The sequence below is a fragment of the Leucopleurus acutus genome (genome assembly GCF_964270905.1).
Source record: "Leucopleurus acutus genome assembly, chromosome: 12".
NCBI classification, from domain to species: Eukaryota; Metazoa; Chordata; class Mammalia; order Artiodactyla; family Delphinidae; genus Leucopleurus; species Leucopleurus acutus.
In genome coordinates, this window is record NC_139154.1 from 53,200,107 (window position 1) to 53,213,957 (window position 13,851).

At 40.1% G+C, this 13,851-nt stretch overlaps 1 protein-coding gene across 1 annotated transcript in view; it reads left to right on the forward strand.

The window, feature by feature from the left end:
- Nucleotides 1-13,851, forward strand: part of TTC27 (tetratricopeptide repeat domain 27) — a 186,848-nt gene that overhangs the window by 127,891 nt on the left and 45,106 nt on the right. The window contains exon 13 of the mRNA XM_082852062.1: nucleotides 369-596. Coding sequence (XP_082708188.1) covers nucleotides 369-596 — 228 coding nt within the window. The remainder of the gene's footprint in view (nucleotides 1-368; nucleotides 597-13,851) is intronic.

Sequence of the window (13,851 nt, forward strand, 5' to 3'; positions counted from 1 at the left end):
TTGAAGGCTCTGCTCTAACAAACGGTCACAGTGGTGACAACTGGAACAGGGAGCAGGGAAAAGGGGAGCTAAGTGAATCCCCCCCAGTATCATGAAGTCAGCCTCTCCTCGGGGCCTTTCCTTGAGGATTCCAGAGGCCAGCAAAGCGTGTTCACCTCTTACTTCTTGTTCCTCTGTTACTTGTACCATATTGATCTCCTACTGTTCCTCTCTTTTTCAGCCTGTGTGCTAGATGCATGAAATAAGCAGGTCATCTCAAACTTTGAAAATAAAATTTTGGATCATGTGACATAAAAGATTGTATATGTGCTAAAAAATAGGCATTTGTCACTGTTCAGCAATTTAGTTATTTCTGTTGTTATTTCTAGGCAGAAGAAATCCTCAGGCAAGAGCTGGAGAAAAAAGAAACACCAAGTCTATACTGCTTGCTTGGAGATGTCCTTCGAGAGCACTCTTACTACGACCAGGCCTGGGAGTTGTCTCAGCACCGCAGTGCTCGCGCCCAGCGCTCCAAAGGCCTCCTCCATCTGCGAAGCAAAGAGTTTAAAGAATGTGTGGAGTGCTTTGAACGCTCGGTGAAGATTAATCCCATGCAGGTTAGACAGTTCATAAAGCCTCATCTGCTCTTGTCTTTCTTTGATTTTGACTTACTGAATAAATACCCATTTTCTTTCATAAAGACTGGGGAGCTCATCTGTGAGCTAAGGACCTAGCCTTTAGAATACTTCTTGCTTGTCACTAAGAGTGGACAGGTTGCTTTTCTCTTACTCGCTTTCTTTTGTGCTTCTTTTATTCACTTTTCTGTTTCGTTTTGTTATTTCTCTCTGTTAACTGTCCTTAACACAAATACAGCTATTAAAGGTAGGCTCCATTTTGAGTAGATATACTAGGAAGGAAGTGAATGAGACTCAAAATTACAGGCAGTGAAGGACTCTGCAAGTAATTGTTGATGTCAATAATGAAAGAAAAACCTTTATATAAAAAGGGTAACATATAGAATGGGTAGTTGATCATTTTAGGAAAAAAATGTCTGTATTTACATGCACAGAAGCATTTTTAAATGTTTAAAAAAGTTTTTAAGATTTGAAAAAATAATGCAAAAGGAACCTGGATCTTTAAAATAAGAAAGTGCAAGATAAATCCACAGGAGAGGACCTAATTTTGAGGGGAAAAAGATCAACCTATTTTGTATTTAATGATATTCAGTTAGTTAAATGGTTTTATTCCTAGAAATGTTTATTTTTTTTAACCAAACTTTCTTTATGACTGCTTTCCCAATCACCAAAGTCACACATACCTGTCAACCATCCTCCTGACAAACATGCACACCGACTTAGTATAATTTTAGTTATAATACTAATTTAATATCAGCCACTAATATTTACTGAGTACTTACTATGAGCCAGGTACCTCTTTGGGCACTTTGCCAGTATTTGAACCCAGACAGTCTCACTCCAGAGCCAGCAGTCTGTTCTTTTCTAAATTGTGATAAAAAGCCTGTAACATAAAATTTACCATGTTAACCATTTCTAAGTGTACAGTTCAGTAGTGTGAAGTACATTAACTTTGTTGTGTAGCCATTGCCACCACCCATCCCTACAACTCTTTTCATCCTGCAGAACTGAAACTCTGCACCCAGTAAACAGTAGGTCCTGGTTCTCCCCCCATGACTCTAGTCCTTAAAAACCACTGTACTTTCTGTCTCTATGAATTTGGCTACTCTAAGTACCTCATATGAGTGGGATCATACAGGATTTGTCCTTTTGTGACTGGCGTATTTCACTTAGCGTAACGCCCTCAAGGTTCATCCATGTTGTATCATGTGTCAGAATTTTCTTTCTTTTAAGACTGAACGATATTTCACTGTATGTACATACCAGTTATTTTATCAATTCATCTGTCGATGGACACTGGGTTGCTCCTACCTCTTGTCTGTTGTGTAGTGCTGTAATGAATGAGGGTGTGCAGAAAGGGTCACTTTTGAACTGGGTAGACTTGGGGCATATCTTTTACATTGAAAAAAAATCAGAACACATTCTTTTTTTAATGACAGGTTGAGCTAATTGCTTACTTTCCTCGCTCTGGGTAGTGAATACAATGAGAATCTTTCTCATCTGTGGGCTGGTGAGAAGCCTGGAGAAGAGAGTAGGACAGGTGGGAGTACAGAATATCAGCAGAAACTGACAGTTGCATTTCGCAGCAAGAATGCTTACCGTAGAGTTGGTTGTTGTTGACAACTTGCTCTATCTCAGAGTTCTCAACTGGGGACGATTTTGTCTCCGGGTCCTTTGGCAATGGTGGGGAGGTGAAGGGGTGCACTACTGACATCTAGTGGGTAGAGACCAGGGATGCTGCCAAACATCCCATAATACTCAACACAGCCCTCCACAATAAAGAATTATCCCAGCTAAAATGTCAGTAGTGCCAAGGTTGAGAAACCCTGCATTAACTTGATTATCACTGGACACTTTTTTTTTTGGTAGAAAATAGAACTCAGTATTGTGTTACTAAAATTTTACTTTTATGGAAAACTGTATCATATCCTTGCTTATCTGTTTAAAGTTTACCCAACCACAGCTGCCATAAGGAGTGGGGAAAATAAATTCCCTCCCTTAGCCTCCATTGTCTAAGTTAAATCACGCACATGGATTGTTTTCTCAAGCACACAGTCTCTTAATGTCCAGCCTTAACATTGTCCTCCTGCCTCACTGGCTACTCCTTCTCAGTCTTCTTTGCTGGTTCCTAGGGCTTAGTCGTTGGGCTGTATATCTCTGTCTACACTCACTCCGTTGATTTAATCTAGTCCCATAGCTTAAATACCATCTGTATGCTGACAACTCCCAAAAGTTTATTTTCAGTCCTGTCTTCTCCCCTTAATTGTAGACTTCCGTATCTCACTGCATTCTCAGTCTCCCCGTTCGTTACTCTGACTAAACATTTCTAATATCCGAAATACTGTTCTCCCCCTCCTAAAAGCTTTTGCCCCCAAGATCATCCCCGTCCCTATAAGTGGCAGCCTGTTTGGTCTTGGAATCATCCTTGATTTCTATTTCCCTCATATCCCACATCTAATCTATCAGTAAATCCTAGGAGATCTGCCTTTGAAATATATCCAGAATTGGACAACTGCTTGCTACCTGCAACCATTCTGGTCAAATACCCATCACCTCTCACCTAGTTAATATATTACCTCCTTACTGGTCTTCCTGCCTCTGTCTTGTTACAATCTGCCTATACTCAATGAACATCCAAGTTGATCCTTCCAAATGCAAGTCATATGTGTCATTCCTCTGCTCCATCACCTGTGATAATAGCCAGTTCTCTGACTGGCTCAAGGCTTTTCCAAGCCTAGCCCCTGTTGCTTCTTTACCTTCCTCCTCCCATTCTCCCCCTCGCTCACCCCACATTAGCCTCTTTGTTCTTCCCTGAACATTCCAGGCACATTTCTGCCTCTGGGTTTCATCACTTGCTGTTCCTCTGCCTGGAATGTTCTTCTTCTGGATAGATATCTGCATACCTTGCTCCATGACCTCATTCACTTCTGGGATCAAATGTCACTTTCTCAGAGAAGCCTTCCATAATCATTCTATTTAAAATCACACCCCCACTTTCCACCCTTACCTTACATTCCTTATTTTCCTTCCCTACTTTATTTTTCTCCATAGTACTTAGCACCTTCTAATATTATATATAGCTTACTTAAAAAAAAAATATTTTTCTCCTCCACTACAGTGTAAGTTCTGTGAAGGTAGAAATTTTTATCTGTATGGTTCATTCACATTTTCCTAGTGCTTGTAACAGTGCCTAGCACATATTGGGTCTTTAATAAATAATTGTTGAATGAGTGAACAAATAATATCTTCAACCAGTTATTCGATCAAATACATATTAATCGTCTGCTGTACACATGGCACGGAACCAAAGGAGGAAGCAGTAGCAGCAGATCACCAGATGGCCTGGTTTGTACCCTCTGCTACAGTCTAGTGAAGTGGACATAGACAAAGCTAGCCAACAGTATGAGGCCTCAAAGAAAAACCCAGAGAGTAATTTTTAAGACACTAGTTTTACAGAGGCCAAAGAGACTATTTCTGCCTTTTGTAGACAATGATGAAGAGAGGATGGTGAATTGGGCTTTGAAGGACACATAATACTTGAACAGGCCAATGGAAAGGCAGTGGTGAGGGCATTCCAGGCAGGTGAACAGTTTGAGCCCAGCCCTGGAAACACAAAGAGAAGGGGTATGTGTGTGTGTGTGTGTGTGTGTGTGTGTGTGTGTGTGTGTGTGTGTACAGAGTGTTAGTGAATAGGCTAGTTTTTTAGAGTGAAAGGGAATAGAACAGTCCCAGTGGGAAAGCTAGACTGGAGCCAGATTATGGAAGGTCTTGAAGGTGAGGCCTTGTTTTTTTTATTTGGCAGGTAGGAGGCTATTAAAGGGTTGATTTGTGTTTGGCTTTGTTGAATTGAAGGAATGTGGTATGCATGGAGGTGATTTAAGAATATTGTTTTGGCAACTCTGTGGCCATGGGAGAAACTAGATGTAGGCAGGCTTAGGAACTATAGCAGTGGTCTAGCAGGACAGTTGTCTGTGGGGGAGGGGCAATAGGAAAGAAGGGGTGGAGTAAGGGAATTCGCAAGGGAGGACTTGACAGGGCCCAATGATCTCATTATATGATTTCAAATTAATTACTTAGCAAGACAAAGAAATGACAATTGCTCCAAGCAGCGTCACAGAGCAAACAGATATTATGTGAGGATATTTTGCAGTTTGTCATATGGGTCGAATTCAGGCAGGCTGTAAGCCATGCCAAAATATGCAGGCGTATGATGCTACAGTTGTACAGAACTACTACAGGATGCAAACTTGAATGCTGTAGACTTACTATAACTCTTGATGCAAGTTTGAATTGTCTCTGAAGAAGGAGAGCTCCTACATGCTATTGTCTCCTCTAAGTCCTGGAATGAAAGGAAAATAGAAAAAGAGAATTTAAAAAATTCTATCCCTGCTTTTCTGACATATCCAAACAATTAGGTTTAATAACAAAACTCAGGCAAATGAGAGAGATATTTGAATGGCTTTTGTGCATTGTAATGGCTTCCTGAAATCAAATTGTTATAAAAATAGGAATGTTTGGTTTTATATCAGGGATGGTCTACAAAACTAAATGCATTTGTCTATGGTGCATTTGTTAGAGAACCAGAAGATGTGTGTACCATTTGCATTTGTGTTGAGATTGCTAGCTACCATTCGTTTACCCCTACCTGTTTCATTTTCCCAAGTAACTTTTGAAACTACTAAAATTCAAAATCAACCCAAGACTTCTGGGGATTGTGGGCTGTTAGAAGCTGAAGTGGATGGTAATAGGAACATACATATGGATAATTACCTTAAACGTAAAAAGATTAAATGCTCCAACCAAAAGACATAGACCAGCTGAATGGGTACAAAAACAAGACCCCTATATATGCTGTCTACAAGAGACCCACTTCAGAACTAGGGACACATACAGACAAAGTGAGGGGATGGAAAAAGATATTCCATGCAAATGGAAATCAAAAGAAAGCTGGAGGGCTTCCCTGGTGGCGCAGTGGTTGAGAGTCCGCCTGCCGATGCAGGGGACACGGGTTCGTGCCCCGGTTCGGGAAGATCCCACATGCCGCGGAGCGGCTGGGCCCGTGAGCCATGGCCGCTGAGCCTGCGCGTCCGGAGCCTGTGCTCCACAACGGGAGAGGCCACAACAGTGAGAGGCCCGCGTACCGCAAAAAAAAAAAAAGAAAGCTGGAGTAGCAATTCTCATATCAGACAAAATAGACTTTAAAACAAAGGCTATTACAAGAGACAAAGAAGGACACTACATAATGATCAAGGGATCAATCCAAGAAGAAGATATAACAATTGTAAATATTGATGCACCCAACATAGGAGCACCTCAATACATAAGCAAATGCTAACAGCCATGAAAGGGGAAATCAACAGTAACACAGTAATAGTAGGGGACTTTAACACCCCATTTTCACCAATGGACAGATCATCCAAAATGAAAATAAATAAGGAAACACAAGCTTTAAGTGATACATTAAACAAGATGGACTTAATTGATATTTATAGGACATTCCATCGAAAAACAACAGAATGCACTTTCTTCTCAAGTGCTCATAGAACATTCTCCAGGATAGACCATATCTTGGGTCACAAATCAAGCCTTGGTAAATTTAAGAAAATTGAAATATATCAAGTATCTTTTCCGACGACAATGCTATGAGACTAGATATCAGTTACAGGAAAAAATCTGTAAAACACACAAACACGTGGAGGCTAAACAATACACTACTAAATAACCAAGAGATCACTGAAGAAATCAAAGAGGAAATCAAAAAACACCTAGAAACAAATGACAGTGAAAACAACGACCCAAAACCTATGGGATACAGCAAAAGCAGTTCGAAGAGGGAAGTTTTTAGCAATGCAAGCCTACCTCAAGAAACAAGAAACATCTCAAATAAACAACCTAAGCTTACACCTAAAGCAATTAGAGAAAGAAGAACAAAAAAACCCCAAAGTTAGCAGAAGGAAAGAAATCATAAAGATCAGATCAGAAGTAAATGAAAAAGAAATGAAGGAAAAAATAGCAAAGATCAATAAAACTAAAAGCTGGTTGGTTCTTTGAGAAGATAAACAAAATTGATAAACCATTAGCCAGAATGATCACGAAGAAAAGGGAGAAGACACAAATGAACAGAATTAGAAATGAAAACGGAGACATAACAGCTGACACTGCAGAAATACAAAGGATCATGAGAGATTACTACAAGCAACTATATGCCAATAAAATGGACAACCTGGAAGAAATGGACAAATTCTTAGAAAAGCACAACCTTCTGAGACTGAACCAGGAAGAAATAGAAAATACAAACAGACCAATCACAAGTACTGAAATTGAGACTGTGATTAAAAATCTTCCAACAAACAAAAGCCCAGGACCAGATGGCTTCACAGGCGAATTCTATCAAACATTTAGAGAAGAGCTAACAGCTATCCTTCTCAAACTCTTCCAAAATATAGCAGAGGGAGGAACACTCCCAAACTCATTCTACGAGGCCACCATCACCCTGATACCAAAACCAGACAAAGATGTCACAAAGAAAACTGTAGGCCAGTATCACTGATGAACGTAGATGCAAAAATCCTCAACAAAATACTAGCAAACAGAATCCAACAGCACATTAATAGGATTATACACCATGATCAAGTGGGGTTTATCCCAGGAACGCAAGGATTCTTCAGTATATGCAAATCAATCAATGTGATACACCATACTAACAAATTGAAGAATAAAAACCATATGATCATCTCAGTAGATGCAGAAAACGCTTTTGACAAAATTCAACACCCATTTATGATAAAAAACCCTCCAGAAAGTAGGCATAGAGGGAACTTACCTCAACATAATAAAGGCCATATATGACAAATCCACAGCCAACATCGTTCTCAATGGTGAAAGACTGAAACCATTTCCTCTAAGATTAGGAAAAAGACGAGGTTGTCCACTCTCATCACTGTTATTCAACATAGTTTTGGAAGTTTTAGCCACAGCAATCAGAGAAGAAAAAGAAATAAAAGGCATCCAAATCAGAAAAGAAGAAGTAAAGCTGTCACTGTTTGCCGATGACATGATAATATACATAGAGAATCCTAAAGATGCTACCAGAAAACTACTAGAGCTAATCAATGAATTTGATAAAGTAGCAGGATACAAAATTAATGCACAGAAATCTCTTACATTCCTATACACTAATGATGAAAAATCTGAGAGAAAAATTAAGGAAACACTCCCATTTACCACTGCAACAAAAACAATAAAATACCTAGGAATAAACCTGTCTAAGGAGACAAAAGACCTGTATGCAGAAAACTATAAGACACTGATGAAATAAAGATGATACAAATAGATGGAGATATACCATGTTCTTGGATTTGAAGCATCAACATTGTGAAAATGACTGTACTACCCAAAGCAACCTACAGATTCAATGCAATCCCTATCGAACTACCACTGGCATTTTTCACAGAACTAGAACAAAAATTTCACAATTTATATGGAAACACAAAAGACCCCGAATAGCCAAAGCAATCTTGAGAAAGAAAAACGGAGCTGGAGGAATCAGTCTCCTGGACTTCAGACTATACTACAAAGGTACAGTAATCATGACAGTATGGTACTGGCACAAAAACAGAAGTATAGATCAATGGAACAGGATAGAAAGCCCAGAGATAAACCCACGCACATATGGTCACCTTGTTTTTGATAAAGGAGGCAAGAATAAACAATGGAGAAAAGACAGCCTCCTCAGTAAGTGGTGCTGGGAAAACTGGACAGCTACATGTAAAATAATGAAATTAGAACACTCCCTAACACCATACACAAAAATAAATTCAATATGGATTAAAGACCTAAATGTAAGGCCAGACACTATCAAACTCTTAGAGGAAAACACAGGCAGAACACTCTATAACATAAATCACAGGAAGATCCTTTATGACCCACCTCCTAGAGAAATGGAAATAAAAACAAAAATAAGCAAATGGGGCCTAATGAAACTTAAAAGCTTTTGCAAGCAAAGGAAACCATAAACAAGACGAAAAGACAACCCTCAGAATGGGAGAAAATATTTGCAAATGAAGCAACTGACAAAGGATTAATCTGCAAAATTTACAAGCAGCTCATGCAGCTCAATATCAAAAAAACAAACAATCCAATCCAAAAATGGGCAGAAGACCTAAATAGACATTTCTCCAAAGAACATATACAGATTACCAACAAACACATGAAAGAATGCTCAACTTCATTAATCAGTTGAGAAATGCAAATCAAAACTACAGTGAGGGCTTCACTGGTGGCGCAGTGGTTGAGGGTCCGCCTGCCGATGAAGGGGACACGGGTTCGTGCCCCGGTTCGGGAAGATCCCACATGCTGCGGAGCGGCTAGGCCCGTGAGCCATGGTCGCTGAGCCTGCGCGTCCGGAGCCTGTGCTCCACAACGGGAGAGGCCACAACAGTGAGAGGCCGGCGTAGGGCAAAACAAAACAAAAACAAAAACAAAAAACTACAATGAGATATCATCTCACGCTGGTCAGAATGGCCATCATCAAAAAATCTACAAACAATAAATGCTGGAGAGGGTGTGGAGAAAAGGGAACCCTCTTGCACTGTTGCTGGGAATGTAAATTGATACAGCCACTATGGAGAACAGTATGGAGGTTCCTTAAAAAAGTAAAAATAGAACTACCGTACGACCCAGCAATCCCACTACTGGGCATATCCCCTGAGAAAACCATAATTCAAAAAGAGTCATGTACCACAATATTTATTGCAGCTCTATTTACAGTAGCCAGGACGGGGAAGCGACCTAAGTGTCCATCAACAGATGAATGGATAAAGAAGATGTGGCATATATATGCAATGGAATATTCCTCATCCATAAAAAGAAACGAATTTGAGTTATTTTTTGTTGTTTGATATTTTTGTTTTTTGTGTTTTTTTTGCGATACACAGGCCTCTCACTGTTGTGGCCTCTCCCGTTGCGGAGCACAGGCTCCGGAGGCGCAGGCCCAGCAGCCATGGCTCACAGGCCCAGCTGCTCTGTGGCACGCGGGATCTTGCCGGACTGGGGCACAAACCCGCGTACCCTGCATCGGCAGGCGGACCCTCAACCACTGTGCCCCCAGGGAAGCCCAGTTTGAGTTATTTGAAGTGAGGTGGATGGACCTAGAGTCTGTCATACAGAGTGAAGTAAGTCAGAAAGAGAAAAACAAATACCATATGCTAACACATATATATGGAATCTAAAAAAAAAAAAAAAAAGGTCATGAAGGACCTAGGGGCAGGATGGGAATAAAGACGCAGACCTACTAGAGAATGGACTTGAGGACACGGGGAGGGAGGGAGAAGGGTAAGCTGGGACAAAGTGTGAGAGTGTCATGGATATACATACACTACCAAATGTAAAACGGATAGCTAGTGGGAAGCAGCCGCATCGCACAGGAATATCAGCTCGGTGCTTTGTGACCACCTAGAGGGGTGGGATAAGGAGGGTGTGAGGGAGGGAGACGCAAGAGGGAGGGGATATGGGCATATATGTGTATGTATAGCTGATTCACTTTGTTATAAAGCAGAAACTGACACAGCATTGTAAAGCAATGATACTCCAATAAAGAGGTTAAAAAAAAAAAAAAGCTGAAGTGGGGGAAGTGGTCACCAAACCTCCCAAGCAGAATTTTGTAGACTCTGGACCAGAATTAAAACATAAATCCTTAGGTCTACTCTTAGGTAGTTATTCTCATTGTCCCCTACTTTTATGCAAAAAATAAAATCAAAGAAATTGTTCAGGTATCAAGCTAGTATGTGTAGCCCTGAAAAAGGAACATGTCACTTCCTATCATTTTTTACCCCTGCCTCAGAGCATATACGTTATTCCTTTTATTTTGTCAATTTCCCCCCTTACCCCCCGTTAAAAATTTAAAATTTTCCTTGACTTTCCTCCTCAATTAACTGGTCATTTTTGTAAGGTTATATGATATTACTGGCAGTATATATATGGAAAGATACATGTATAGGCAGAAGGGCTATAGGAGTTGAGAGGAGGTGAGGGATCGCTGTGGACTGATGCAGCCAGAGATGGGACAGAAGTTAGCTCAGATGTTCACTGATTGATGCAAAGTGAGTAGATGTGCAGGAGGGGAACTAGCTTCACAGGTAGGAGAAAAGCATGAAGAAAGGTGAAGATTTGAGAGTTTACTAAGTGGCTATCCTAATTTGTGCCTAATATGCTGATAACACATCCAGTTTATTGTATGTCCCAGATTTTTACTTTTTTTTTTCTTTTTTTTAATTAATGGCCACACTGCACGGCATGTGGGATCTTATTTCCCTGACCAGGGATTGAACCTGCGCCCCCTGCATTAGAAGCTCAGAGTCTTAACCACTGGACCACTAGGGAAGTCCCCAGATTTTTACTTTTTAAATGAAGTGCTATTATTAATAGTTACATTAAAAGAAGTTGGAACGGGTTTTCATAGACATTCATTTTGTACTTCTGTCTTCAGCCATAGCCTCGTCTAGTGTTGTGTTTAATGCATGTGGTGGATGGAGCTCCCACTTTACGATGTGCTATAAAATCTGAAAGGTGGCCAGTAGGAGCCTGTGTCTTTTTTCCCCAATGCTTTCCAGATGCAACTTAACTAACATTGCCCTTTAGAGGACAGTGTGTAGGATGCTTGCTGATAATATCAACTGTGTTTGCTCTGAGTGGCTGAGGGCAGCCACCTCCTTCAGGTTTTGGGTGGTGGTAGGAGAAATGTTTGAGCCAGTGTCTCTATAAGCCCCTTGGTGTATATCAGACACTTGTGTCAAGCTGCAGCCTGTGAGATGCATGATGTTGCCTGGTTACCAGTTGGCAGAATTAGTGGGAAATATGGGGAATTGTAGGCTAGATAGATGTATGGGGAGTAGAGGCAAAGCAGTCCTGCCAGAAATAAAAGCACATGGAGAATAGGCTGAATTCCCTTGCTGCAGGGGTTTGGTCACTTACTGTATGTTCTAAATGTACCACTATTTCTATATTATATTGCTTGGTAACTTTTTATATAGTTTATAGTAAACCCTTTTGGCAGCAATCATCTCCAAAAAGCAAACACATTTTTAAAATGTGTTTTTAGGGAATAATTAAGAACTTAATTTTCACTTGTCAAGAGAGTAAATAAATGTATTAATATAACTTGTCCAAGATTTAGCTGATATAATTAAATTCCACCTCAGGGGCCGTAATCATATCACTGATCACATGAAAACCAGAAGACCCAAGATTTCTGAAGAAACATTAGTGTTTATGTCAAAAGTTAGTAGTTGTTGTTGTTGTTTTAATAGGAAGCATGTCCAAAGATGACAATTTAATATGCAGCTGTAGGAGGTGTATTTTCATGTCATTCTGTGAGACTGGACTTTTATCTAGAGCAAATGAAAATGTGCAAAATTAGTTTAGAAAATTAGTTGATACCAAATTTTTTCATGTGTGTGTGAAAAGTGAGATCATAACTGTTAATGTGCTAGCTCTTAGCAGAAGTAGTTCACTAACAGTTGAATCTGCCAGTTTTATATCAGTGACATCAGATGCTTCAAATAGAAAACTCATTAATTTGGTTCTCACAATGGTTTTAATTTTTTTCACCTAATTATTGGATTCAAAATAAAATTTTTGGAAATTCACTCTATTAAAGTTGAAACATCTGACATTATTCTGGATGCTATTGTTAAACATCAAAGATAAAAGTATTTCTTTTAGTGGTGATAATAAGGATACAAATTTTCATGGAGCATGACAACATGGTAAAAGTAATTCTCTTTTTGAATTAAGAAAACCAGTGGAACAGAAATGTACTTGGAATGGGTTGTAGTGGTGGACATAATATGGTCCAAACGAGCTTCTACCAATGGAAAAAAAACTAGCGGTCGTCATTTACACATACTTTAATATACACTGTTTGGGTAATTAAATTACAAAATTCTTGTGGTGTCTGATGTGATGTCTGATGTTGAATTAAAATAAAATTAGTGTGGCAGTATATACTTTCTCTTGTTGCTGCCCATCACCTAATGCACTATAAAAATGTTTGAGTTTTTTTTTAATAAATTTATTTATTTATTTGTTTATTTATTTATGGCTGTGTTGGGTCTTCGTTGCTGTGCACGGGCTTTCCCTAGTTGCAGTGAGCAGGGGCTACTCTTCATTGCGGTGCGCGGGCTCATCTCATTGTCATGGCTTTTCTTGCAGAGCACGGGCTCTAGTTGTACAGGCTTCAGTAGTTGTGGCATGTGGGCTCAGTAGTTGTGGCTTTCAGGCTCTAGAGCTCAGGCTCAGTAGTTGTGGCGCACGGGCCCGGCTGCTCCTTGGCATGTGGGATCTTCCCGGGCCAGGGCTCGAACCTGTGTCCCTTGCATTGGCAGGCAGATTCTTAACCACTGTGCCACTAGGGAAGCCCTGTTTGAGTTTTTTGAAGAATTTTTTAATAAATCAATTAAGTGTCCTATAATGATAGGAACTTTTTTTTTTTTAAGGAGTCTTTCGTTTGGGCTGCATTGTGTTCAAAATCAATTGGAAATCTTTTATGTATTCAATTAACGGAGTTCAAAAAAATTTCAGCTTTTACAACTTTTACCAGATTGTAATTATTGAAAGCAAACTTTCAAACAGGAAGACATTGAAATTTATCTTGAAGAGGAACAATGAGAATTTAAATCGTGTACAGGATTTAATTTAATAATGTATAATTGTACTTTTGAATATCCCTACTGTGTTAGTCTGCTAAGGGCTGACTGATACTACAGACTGGGTGGTTTAAACCACTGTGGGAATTAATTTTTTCACAGTTCTGGAAGCTAGAAGTCCAAGATCAAGGTGCCTTCAGGGTTGGTTTCTGGTGAGGTCTTTTCCTTGCTTTTAGACAGCTACCTTTTCACTGTCTCCTCACATGGACTTTTCTCTGTTCATGTGTAGAGAGAGCTCCAGTGTCTTTTCTTCTTCTTCAAAGGATACCAGTCCTGTCGGATTAGGGCCTCACCATTATGACCTCATTTAACCTTAATTATCTCCTTAAAGGCCCTATCTCCAAATACAGTCACACTGCGGGTTGAGCTTCAACATATGAATTTTTTTTTTTTTTTCCTCTCTGCGGTACGCGGGCCTCTCACTGTTGTGGCCTCTCTCGTTGCGGAGCACAGGCTCCGGACGTGCAGGCTCAGCGGCCATGGCTCACGGGCCTAGCCGCTCCGCAACATGTGGGATCCTCCCGGACTGGGGC